This window comes from Anas platyrhynchos, chromosome 7, assembly GCF_047663525.1.
Source record: "Anas platyrhynchos isolate ZD024472 breed Pekin duck chromosome 7, IASCAAS_PekinDuck_T2T, whole genome shotgun sequence".
In the NCBI taxonomy this organism is placed as follows: Eukaryota; Metazoa; Chordata; class Aves; order Anseriformes; family Anatidae; genus Anas; species Anas platyrhynchos.
In genome coordinates, this window is record NC_092593.1 from 17,099,944 (window position 1) to 17,111,615 (window position 11,672).

Here is an 11,672-nt window from a genome sequence, read left to right on the forward strand (position 1 = left end):
GGCTGAGTGGTGTCTGTGACCATGACATCTGGCCCAGGCAACACTGACAAGAAGGCCTAACAATGCCTGGGAACTGTTTATCAAGAGTTTTGCCAAAGCTTTCTAAGTCCCATGGCTGCGGCGTCCATGCAGAGGAGCACATCAATGCAGGAGAGATGAGGAGGCGGAAAGGTTTTTCTGCCAGGCGCAGACACTGCTAGAAGTTCCCCATCTGGCTAGATGGCAGGAAAGTGAAATTTATTATCCTGGTAAGGAATTAAAGACAAAGAAAAGATAATCTGAGCATCTGCTGCATACATCCAAGATGGAGGAGTCAGAGGTTCACAGGGACTTTCTGGCTGGTGCCATGCAACTTTAACCAAATAACAAACTGCCACTCCTGGCATCAGTGCAGACCTCTCCCTGAAATGGGGACTGAGAGGTCCACACAGAGCAGGTGGGTTGTGGGCTACAAGGGCCCCCAGCTGAAAGATCCCTCCCCAGGAGTTAGTTGAGACTGTGCTTAGAGCCAGAAGAGGTGAGCTGCCATATTCCAGCTTCAGTGCTATGTTTGTGGGCTGATCTCCTCATCTGAGCCCTGCTGCTCTGTAGCTGGAGCAGGGGAGTCAGCTGCTGCAGCTGAGGCTGGCTGTAGCAAGGTTACTCAGTGGCTGGCGCCGTAAAGGGAGCCCGGTATCATTTACAGCTGGAAGCCGTGGCTCCAGGGAGTCTGTGCACTGCAGAGACCTTAGCTGTCGCCTACCTGCTTTACAGACAGGCTGCTCACTTGTTCATCTTCTTCTAGCCCTTTCACTGCAGCGATACGCAGGAGGCGATGCAGCACTTCTGCACAGTTGCCAGCTACCTCCCCTACTACCTGTAGTAGTGCTGTCTCCTCAGAGACCCTCCTTGTCATCTTGTCCTTGCTGCCAGGAGCATCTCCATTTTTTTCTGCCTGGTTTCACCTGCACAGCTTCCCTCATGCTGTACACTCCCATTTTGCCTTCCTCTCCCATATTTTGTATCCTTATGTCCAAGTCTCCCAAGTGTCTCCTATGCTTGCTCCTCGCTTACATGTCTCACGCTCTGCTTCTTGTACTTTATCTGCAGTGTGTTAGGACTCCACCAGCTTGTCCCTCAAAACCAATCCAAGTTCAGACTAAGAGGATATCTATCTGTTGCATAGTCCCAATTTTGAGCTGCAGGGACAGGGGACACCTGAAGTCTTTCATCTCTGTGGTGCTTGGCTTCTGAAATATTCCTGAGCCTGGCTTTGCACATACAGAGCTTGTAAGGAGGAGGATTTGGACCAGTACAGCAAGTGGCCTGGAGTAAACACTGTCATGGGCTGGCAAAGTATAGCAGCTAACTAGGGAAAGAGGCACCAGGATAGCTGGGAAGCACAGATCTGGTTCGATGGAGAGGTCACAGGAGGGGAGCCCTGTGGTCTGGTGGAACACGTAGCTACCAGGGATGGGCTAGAGCAGTGGAGCCTGGGGGAGAAAAGCAAGGAGGTCACTGGGAAGGATTTATAGGGAAGGGAGGATATATAGGGAAATGTCAATAGGTGGAGCAGTGGGAGGGAATGTGGGTCACTGCGTGGCAGCAGTGAAACAAGCAGTGGGTGGAGGGAGTGGGATGTTACTGCAGGGTCACAGCAAGCACTGTGATTCCAGTTGGTAGGTAGCTGAGTGCAGTCTTGCTCTAAGCCTTCTCCCTTTCTTCCTTGCTCTGCCCCTCTCAGCACTTCCACGAGGCTGCGTACATGGCAGATGACCGTCAGGACCTCCTCAACGCAATCAATGAGTTCTTGGACTGCAGCATTGTCATCCCCCCATCAGAGGTGGAGGGCAAAGACTTGCTCAAATCCATTGCCACCTTCCAGAAGTTGCTGCTAAGGAAGAGGAAGGAAAGGGAGCAGAAGTCCATGAAAGAGGGGGATGTCCAGGAAGCCAAAGGTCTCTCCACTCAAATTTGGGCAAAAGAATTTGTGCCTAGTGCCCTCCGTGCCCCAGTGGGCCCTCCCCTCACAGAGCCTGGCAGAGGGGTGAGCGGGGCCTGGCTCCAGCAGTGGGCAGCATTGGTGGGGGGCAGCAGAGAGGGGGGCCAAGGGGAGGCAGGACAGTGGCTGGGGGCAGCTAGAGGCGATGGGATGTGCAGTCACAGGGGGCCCAGCAGGTTAGTGCTGCAGGAGAAAGGTCTCCATGGGGTATGGAGAAAGGGCAGCCCAAGGGTGGCCCCGAATTCCCTCGCTCAAGCCCTGCCCTCCATGCACCTCCAGAGCTGTGTGAAGTGAAAGCTGAGGAAGAGGAGGAGGAAGCTGAGGACGACCCTTTGAAGCGGACTGGAATATTTTTTGGAGGTCTGGTTCGGGACATAAAGCGCAGGTACCCCAAATACCTCAGTGACATCAGAGACGCCTTGCACAGCCAGTGTCTCGCGGCCGTTCTCTTCATCTACTTTGCTGCTCTCTCTCCTGCCATCACCTTCGGGGGACTCCTAGGTAATGGGCCTGCTTTCTGGTCTGCTCTTTGCACGCTGGAACACTGGCTGTGTCTGTGTGATGCTGTGCTGGGGTGGGCTTCGGTGCCGCTTGCTGAGGGAGCGCAGCGGTGCTGCGCTGTGGCCGCTGCCTTGTCCCCTCGCTGCTGCTCGGCCTCTCCAGCCTCGGCTCACTGCCCCTCTCTGAGCGCTCTCCAGGCAGGCTGTGCTGTTCCAGCCAGAGGAGCCCAGGGCTGGAGGCAGGCACCGGGAGCCATCACCCAAGGCTCCCTGGTCTCCGTCTGCACTCCCTGCCCGGCGCAGGGGACCTCTGACCGGTGGGACAGGGACCTGCCTCCTCTGCGTGGAGTCTACAGACTGCCTGTCTATGGAGACAGCGCCTGTGTCTGTCTGTAACACTCACATACTGTTCTCTTTCCCAGGAGAGAAAACTGAGGGTCTCATGGGGGTCTCCGAGCTGATAATCTCCACCTCGGTTTTAGGGATCCTCTTCTCCCTGCTTGGAGCCCAGCCGCTCCTGGTCATTGGCTTCTCAGGGCCTCTGCTGGTGTTTGAAGAAGCTTTTTACAAGGTACTTGTGAAGCAGTGTCCGTGCTTGGCACCCATTCGCTCTGCCCATGCACTGCAGAGGGCAGCCAGCATTTCCCAGCTCTCCCAAGGGACTGTGTTACTGTGGACGCCCTGTGTCCTACCAGGCTGTCCTCAACTCAGCTGGGGCTGGCCTTATCTATGCTGACCCCTTCCAGGTCACACTGCTGGGATTTCTGTCTCCCGTTGCTGTATCCTACAGGCTGACCCTGTTGAGGTGTGACAATGGTGACAGCACTCCTTTACCCGCTCACTGCCAGAGAAGCTTTGTCCCCCAGCCCTGTGCTGCAGCCCAGTGGGCACTTGGAGCTGCTTCCTAAAATACTGCTCCACCATCCTTCCTTGTTCTTGAGGCTTCGTCTGAAGACAGTTTCAGAACTGTTATCCGTACCCAGATTTCCTTGTATGGGAACCCAAAAACATTCAGTGTGTCACCCATTTTGGAAATCCCATGCACATTCTGCCTCTCAGGATGAGCCCAAGGGTGCATACAGATACCTTGCCCAGGCAGGATGGACATGTTTTTTTTTTCTCAAGAAGCATGATCTCTTCACTGTTAAAGTATCTTTGTGTCACCTTACCTCTAAACAGTGGGTTTAATCCTTCTTTTTTCTGGCTGCTGATATGTCTGGGTGTATAAAGCATGTTTTTTCCTACAGCTAGGTTTTCATCTTGGGGTGTCAAGAGTTTGGAGCTGGTGATGCCATTGTGCAGTGGGGATTTCTCTTCTGTTCTGTAACCTCACTTTCCGTTGATGGGTTTTGCTTTGTCCAGTCATGGTGTACAAGGGTGTACCTCTGTACACCCACTTGGGGTGAGCTGGCTGGTGTTAATGAAAGGTCTGCAGCTTTACCTGTGATTCCAGCCTTGAATTCGCGGTCTCTGTGTTGGTTGCCTGTGGAGATGAGGATGCCTTTTTCCAGGAGACTGTGATCTTAATGGGGAGGAGATGAGGGAGGCAGCCTGAGGAGGTGTGAGTAACTCGTTGCCCTTTCCATTTCAGTTCTGCCAGACACAAGGCATTGAGTATCTGACAGGCAGAGTGTGGATTGGTTTGTGGCTCATCGTCTTCATCTTCATTATTGTGGCAGCTGAGGGAAGCTTCTTGGTGCGCTACATCTCGCCCTTCACCCAGGAAATCTTTGCTTTCCTCATCTCCCTCATCTTCATCTACGAGACCTTCTACAAACTGTACAAGGTGAGCCTTCCCGGGGGGATGGGCTGCCGTGTCTCTTGGGCCCCCATTCGGGTCCCTTCTACACACCCCTGTCCCCAACAGCAACAGTGTCCCCTGCCCCACAAGAATGTGGTGACAGTGCCTGCTGCTTCTTTCACCTGCCCAGGTGTTTGCAGAACATCCTCTGCTGAAGTTTTACCCACCGAACGTGCAGAGCAGCCTGAATGCCAGCATGCTTTCCGCGGATGCAATGTCACTGGGAATTAGGATGCAGCCCAATACTGCCCTCCTCTCCCTCATCCTCATGCTGGGCACCTTCTTCATTGCCTTCTTCATGCGCAAGTTCAAGAACAGCCGTTTCTTAGGAGGAAAGGTGAGAGGTTTGTGGGACCCAGATGTTAGGGATAAGGGATATGCCAAATAAATAATGCTTCTTACTGCAGCCTTTTGTTCTTCAGAGTGTTTGCTTGGTGAAAATTTGAATGAATTTGACCACAGTACTCTGTGCCATTTGTGTCTTATCCAGCCCTGTATGATCACAACTGCACCCTGGAGTGTTACTTTACTCCATGTGATGCTGGTGCTATTAGGGACCATCTGACAAAGAAACACCAACAGTCTTTTAAATACTATGCAGAAGGGATGGTAATCTGACTTAGGCTGTGGATGAGAGCTGGCTGTTGATGATGGTATCTGCACTGTCCTGCTCTAGTGAGCTTTTCTGAAAAATCCCCTGGGCCCAGGGAAAGCTCATTTAACAAGTCTGTTAAACTAGAATACAGGAGAAAGCTTACAACTGGGTGTAAGGAGCCAACCTTTGCCCTTTGCCACCGAGAGTGTTTGTTCTGCAGGCTCGGCGGATCATTGGAGACTTTGGGATCCCCATCTCAATCCTGGTCATGGTGCTGGTGGATTACACCATCACAGATACGTACACGCAGGTAGGTGCCAGCGCTGCGCTCGGAGCCCCTCCTCCAGCACAGCCAGTGATCCGTGCCACACCGAAGCATGCTCTTGTGCAACTGGGGATTTATATTTCCTGCCTTGTTAGTCATAACAGTGCAAAGCAAACAGAGACGCTCCCCTTGTCCTTACTCCCACGCTGAAAGGAAGCTCCAAGGGTCTTGCTGAGACAGAGACCAGAGCTACAGGGACCGGCGTGCCCCTTACACCCCTCTGATATCCCTGCAGTTGGTAGGGGAGGTTTTAGAGGATCAAAGTTAAACAATGCAGTTAATTCCATGTTTGTAACTCTAGAAACTTGTTTTCATTCAACAAGACGTAATCAATTTATTCACACTAAAAGGGGTGGCATATAGAGTATTTTCAGTGGTGTACAGTCAAGTTTTCAGTACTCCCATGTGTATGCTCCTCTTAACGATAGGCTACTAAGCATTTTGATCATTTTATCTCAAGCACAGTGATCTCTTTCCTAGTTTGTGCACAAACTTAGTTATCAAACATACCCATCTCATAGGTTTCCTTTTTTTCCCCTTTTTAATAGATGCATAGTTTTATCCTTTTGTTTTGCTATTTCTGTCAACTAACGCTAAGGAGAGGGTGAAAGGTAACTCCTGTTCAGCATGCAAGCTCTCTATCAAGACAGCCCAAGGCTTAATGGATTCCAAATGCATTCTTTTTCATGTAAATCTCAATGTAAAATCTGGTTTTATCAGACGTTGGTGAAATCATACACTTTGTTACATCCTTTTCATACCGTTCTACACTTCAACAATTAATATCAGAAGCATTATCATTTCACTATCAACTCAGCATATGTACATGGCTTTCTGAGAAAACAGTACTTAGTTGCACAGCTTAGCTCAAGTACAAGCATTCCAGAAATATTATTCATACTTATGCTGATTAACATAAATGCAAGTCATAAACTCTCACTGCAGTGTTCGTGCTGACAGATAGCAAGAACTGCTGTAAAGCAGGGCAGAGCCAAAACTTTAAATGCTAGTGAACGCAGGGTTGGGGCCATGTACAAATAGGAGTCTGTGTGGTCTCTGATGAGAGCACAAACATGATATTCCCACTGAACATGATAAGAGTGAGGACATTTCCAGAGAATGTGTCTAGTTCTGGGGTCCCCGGTGCAAAAACAATATTGAAAAATGTCTCCAAAAAGGCTTAGTGTCTGGAAAACCACCTCAGAGAAGAGTGACCAGTTCAGGGCACTTGGATGCTCCAAGCAGAGGTCAAGGAGCATTTTAAACATGGTCTGCAAGCCATGACATGGGGGTGAGGTTCTTGAGGGAAGATGTTGATCTTTTGGACAAAACCCAAGTGAATTCCTGTAGCTGAAAGAGGAAATGAGGCCCTTGTTAGAAAGAGGGGACATGGGATTTTTTTACGCTGAAGGGGATTATCCATGAGAAAGTCCAGCTTGGGTCAGGGTTGCTGTCCCATCATCTGAAGCTTCAGACCAGGGAGGCCAGGAGGATCAAGGCCAGACCCGTGTGAGGCTGTGGGCATGTGAGTATTGATGAATAACTGCTCGGTTTTGTGGCTACACCACCAGAAGCTGAATGTCCCGTCTGGCCTGTCGGTCACATCTCCTCACAAGCGTGGTTGGTTCATTCACCCCATGGGCAGCAGTGGGACCTTTCCATTGTGGATGATGTTTGCCTCTGCCATCCCTGCCCTCCTGGTCTTCATCCTTATCTTCATGGAGACGCAGATCACTACGTGAGTACCTCCCCTGCCAACACCAACCATCGCTCACCTCCAGGCAGGCAGGGCTGGGGTGGGTGCTGGTGCCATTGGTGTGGAGGTGTGCCTCACATCCCGGTGGGACAGCAAGGGCAGGACCCTGCCCATTTCAGACCACATCTTCTTGGGTTCTTCCACTGTCTCGTGGCTCTCCTCCTGGGATACAGTGTGGTGGAGACCTGCCTCAGACAAGCACAGGACAAAACCTCTAATCTGAGGTTGGCATCTGCCATCTCCTGGCCATCTCCTTGTTGTTCCCACGTGTGCCCTGTTCAGGGAATAATCATTGTCCCAGTTGCGAGGCTGTCCATGGGCACTGGACGCTTCCTGTGATGTATGTAGGTTGGCCTGGCTGACACAAACTCTCTTTTCTCCCAGGCTGATTGTGAGCAAAAAGGAGAGGAAGCTGCTGAAAGGCTCTGGCTTCCACCTGGACCTGCTGCTCATTGGCACGATGGGGGGGCTCTGTGCCCTCTTTGGGCTGCCCTGGCTGACCGCAGCAACCGTGCGCTCTGTCACCCACGTCAACGCCCTGACGGTCATGAGCAAGGCCATTGCACCCGGGGAGAAGCCCAAGATTGAGGAGGTGAAGGAGCAGCGTGTGACAGGAGTGCTTATTGCCGCCCTCGTCGGTGAGCCTCTGCTTGGGGGAAGGAGTGAGGGGGGGGTCAGGGCCAGACACTCAGATCTCACCCTGGCTGTGTCCCGCCCCACAGACCAGCTTGCACTTTGCCTGCTTGCTGCAGGACTGCCCCTGCTTACCCTCCTGCCAGCTCCTCTCTGGAAGCCTTGGGTAACTGACCCCACAGTCAGTCCTTCTCCACACCCCCTCCAGCCAGACTCCTCTGAACTCATGCACCCCAAGACAGATAGAGAGGAGGTGGGGGAGGGCTGGGTGCATGAGAAGAGCATGCCCTGAGCTCTGTCTCTGCAGGCCTGTCCATTGTGATGGGGAACATGCTGCGGCAGATCCCGCTGGCTGTGCTCTTTGGCATCTTCCTCTACATGGGGGTTACATCCCTCACCGGCATCCAGCTCTACGAGCGACTGCTCCTGATCTTCATGCCATCCAAGCACCACCCTGACCACATCTACGTTGTTAAGGTGAGCGAAGGCAGGCTGCAAGAGAGCAGAGAAGGAAGAGGCAGGTGAGAGAGGATGCTGGTGATGCTTAGTTTGGTGACCCCCGAGGGGTGGTGTGCTGCAACGTTGTGTCCAGAAGTAGTGCAGGATGCACATGGAGGTGATAAAATGCCAGGATAGCGTGCTGACAGGCTGCACACAGAAGTGTGTTGCCAGGATATTGGATGGACAGAGTGTTCACAGGGGTAATGCATTGCTTAAATGGCTGTAGGGGCGCTACACTGATGGATAGGCTGCACAAATGCTGACGTGCTACAGGGTTCTGCCTTGCTGTAGTGTACAAACAGGTAGAATGCACAGCACAGCATTGCATTACTGTCCTGTGCCATGTAAAAGGGTTGTGTTCGGCCAGTTGGGCCTTTGTTAACCTGTGTAGGAGGAAAATGTGTTCTCAGACTGGATTTACCTCCCTAGGTAAAGACCTGGAGAATGAATCTCTTCACCTGCATCCAACTGGCCTGCATTGTGCTGCTTTGGGTGGTGAAATCGACAGTGGCATCCCTGGCCTTCCCCTTCGTCCTGATCATGACAGTGCCGTTGCGACGCTTCGTGCTGCCCCGCTTCTTCCACGACAGGGAGCTCAAAGCCGTAAGCAGATAACTGTCCTCGCACTCTTGCTTGCAACGCTGTTGTGAGGAGATCCTTGGCCAGAAAAGCTTTGCCTTTCCCTGCTGTTGTCTGGTGGTCTTTGTTCAACGGCAGTTAGGTGGGCTGGTGGCTTCCTTTGAGCTTGTAGCCCTGGGAATGGAACATGGGTTGGATGGGCAGCCTAGGGTAAGGAAACAGAGGATCCTGCCACACAGCAAGGGCTTTCTTTTCCATTCTCCTTCTCATTTGTGGCTACTTCATCAAGGAGACACCCTATTTCCCCACTGAGGCAGCAGCAGGGACAGCCCAGCAACACACCAGTGCCTGCAGCTGCTTGGCAGAGGAGCACTTAACCACAGAGCCAGCACCTTTGGTGCTGGCAGCTCCCTGGGTGCTGCCAAACTCCTGAGTTCCTGTTGGTGAGCAGCCTGGAGCAGCACCCCAAAATGCTGTGTGCCTGGGTGTTGCTGGCAGGGCAGGAGGCAGGAGCTTCTGTGTTGGACCAGTGAGCAAGCACTGTCAGAATAAAATGCTTACAGCATTGGGCATTGGGCTGGGGAAGCATGTGTGGGCATGAGGGGTAGAAAAGACAGGCCTTTGGGGAGGGAAAGAAGCAAGAGCTTTGCTCTTCCCAGAGAAGAGAGCTGCCTGGCTCGCTGCACACTGTTCCCTCGGCACCAGGTGTGCCCCGTGCTGGGGGCTGCTGTGGCCCTCAAAGCCCTGTCTCTGTCTCTCCCCAGTTGGACTCCGAGGATGCGGAACCAAACTTCGACGAGGACGGCCGGGATGAGTACAACGAGCTGCACATGCCTGTGTGAGCTGGGGCCTGCCGTCCCCACGCGCAGGACAGCTGCTCACGCCTGCTCGTCACTCCCGAGGACTAACTGGAGACTTGCCGTGAGCCATGCAGCCTTGCCTGGACCATCAAATGGCTGTTTCATAGCCCCCAGGAGGCAGCCCTGGCTCCTGCTGCCCCATCACTCGCTCGGCAGAAGCTGTGAGTCTCTCTCTTTTCGGACCTGGTGGGCCGAGAGATGCCTCTCACACCCCGAAGCGGTGTGGTTGCAGAGTGCCCGTGGGTCAGGGGGCTGCCCACTCCCTGCTGGAGGCAGCCCGCGCTCAGTCTGCAGGCGGTGAAGGGGAGCCCTGCCAGCTGGTCCCACTGTGTCCCACTCCACTCCCACGAAGCTTGGGTGTCGCAGCACCACGCACCATCGAGCAGGCACGGGGACAGGCCAGTGGATGGCCAGCGGGCTCCTCGCAGGCTGGGCAGTGAGAGCAGCCTCCATGCTCAGCTGGGCAGATGCCTTCCTCCTGCTCCCTCTGCCTTCACAGCCAAACTGCCATCCCACGCACCCTCCTGAGCCTGGGGCTCCCTGGGAGGCGCTGCCACCTCAGTGTGTGCCCGAGTACACAGGCGAGGAGGGACCAGTGCTCTTCTTCGGCCAGCACAGCTCCCCCTGCACCAGTGGGACAGGCACTTTCTGGGCCCCGATGTCTTGCAGATGAGGGGTGCTCTGCAGGCCCCATCCTCTAGGCCTTCATCTGCCCGGTCACCCTCCCACAGGACTCGTTTCCACTCTTGTTTGGCATGCAGGAGGCTGATCATTTCCTCCTAACTTTCACAACACTCTTCTTAAAAGGAAAACAGCACGGGGAGGGGATGAGCAGGTACCCTTCAGGCTGCCTTGGCTGTGTGCCCTGTTGCAGGGACCAAGGAGTCCTGTGCCATTCTGCACATTTAAAAAGGTTACAGGGGTCCGAGTAAAAATTCCTCACAGGGTTACATCCCAGTTCCTGATCCCCAGCTCCCCGTCCTTGAGCACAAACCACATTTAAGAAGCTATACAAGAGATTTAGTGCTGGAGCACAAAACAGTCCTGTGGTTCCCCTCTTTTTCCATGCGCAGTGATCCACCAGGGCTGGCTCCCTGCAGCCCTGCAGTGAAGTCACTGAGCAGGGAAGGAGCAGCATTCAGTGTGCCCAGCACTCAGCCCCCTGGTCACCTCCAGGCAGCTCTGAGGGATGTCTCCTGGGGTCTTCTGGACCAGCAGCCTCCATTCAGAGCTGCCCTGGACACCACTGGCAGTGCTGCCTGGGGCCAAGGCAGACGCAGCAGCCACCCTGACTGCAGCTAGCAGCTCTGGCACGTGGGCAGCTCTGAGGGTAGTGCCCAAGGAGATGGCATCCCAGCTTCTCCCTCCAGCACTGACTGGCCATCAGATTTGGGATAAGCCACTGCCCTGGTTCCTGTTTATCAGCATGGCTCCTGCAGGAGAAGGTGGGTGCATCGCTGCCGGGAGGGTCCCTCATCTCCCCAGGAGGCTACAGAAATACCTGCTGGGTATTTCTGTCCCCAGCAGCTGGCTCCTGCCCCGCAGCCTGGCCCACCGCAGGGCCCGGGGCAGAGAGACGAGCGTCTCCGTGTGTCTGTGGCCGTGTGTGTCCTGTCCTCCCTGTGTAGTGTAGGAGGCCTGTTGTCGCTGCGTGTTGTGACTCCTCTGACTGTAGTGGAAACAGCTACACCAATAAACTCTTCACAGGAACCACGTCTGGCTCTGTTCCCCAATGAACTGGGCAGCTCTGCAGGGTATAACAGCAGGGGTGGGTTGGGACCGAGTGAAGCGGGGAAAGGGGCTGGAGAGCAGGAAGCAGGGGGGTCTTTTCCCTAACCATTTGTTTATTTGTTGTTTTTCTTCACCACTGGAATCAGTAACTAGAAGTTTGGTAACTGGGAATAAATCAAATTGAAATTCCCTGACAAAATTTGTTCCTTGCCTGCACCAGCAGGCAGTGAGGGAACAAGCCCGGCTGGAGCAGGGGGTATCACAGCACCACCCGCACAGAGGTAGGCTCTGCACCATCACCCAGTGGCTGGTTACTGCACGAAACCAGGCTGGCGGAGTTGGAGACCTCATGCTGGCCGCTGGAAACTGTGGTCAGGAGCCCCCTGTTTAACCAGGAATGTGCACCCGTG

General features: G+C 53.7%; 1 protein-coding gene across 2 annotated transcripts in view; it reads left to right on the forward strand.

Moving 5' to 3' along the window:
- Positions 1 to 11,244, forward strand: part of SLC4A3 (solute carrier family 4 member 3) — a 33,537-nt gene extending 22,293 nt beyond the window's left edge. For both annotated transcript variants that reach the window (XM_038182114.2, XM_021277160.4), the window contains 11 exons: positions 1,724 to 1,937; positions 2,261 to 2,482; positions 2,904 to 3,052; positions 4,073 to 4,267; positions 4,413 to 4,619; positions 5,098 to 5,187; positions 6,774 to 6,940; positions 7,343 to 7,596; positions 7,899 to 8,068; positions 8,522 to 8,695; positions 9,436 to 11,244. In XM_038182114.2, the coding sequence (XP_038038042.2) occupies positions 1,724 to 1,937; positions 2,261 to 2,482; positions 2,904 to 3,052; positions 4,073 to 4,267; positions 4,413 to 4,619; positions 5,098 to 5,187; positions 6,774 to 6,940; positions 7,343 to 7,596; positions 7,899 to 8,068; positions 8,522 to 8,695; positions 9,436 to 9,513 (1,920 nt within the window). In that variant the 3' untranslated portion in view covers positions 9,514 to 11,244. The remainder of the gene's footprint in view (positions 1 to 1,723; positions 1,938 to 2,260; positions 2,483 to 2,903; positions 3,053 to 4,072; positions 4,268 to 4,412; positions 4,620 to 5,097; positions 5,188 to 6,773; positions 6,941 to 7,342; positions 7,597 to 7,898; positions 8,069 to 8,521; positions 8,696 to 9,435) is intronic.
- The last annotated feature ends 428 nt before the right edge of the window (positions 11,245 to 11,672 follow it).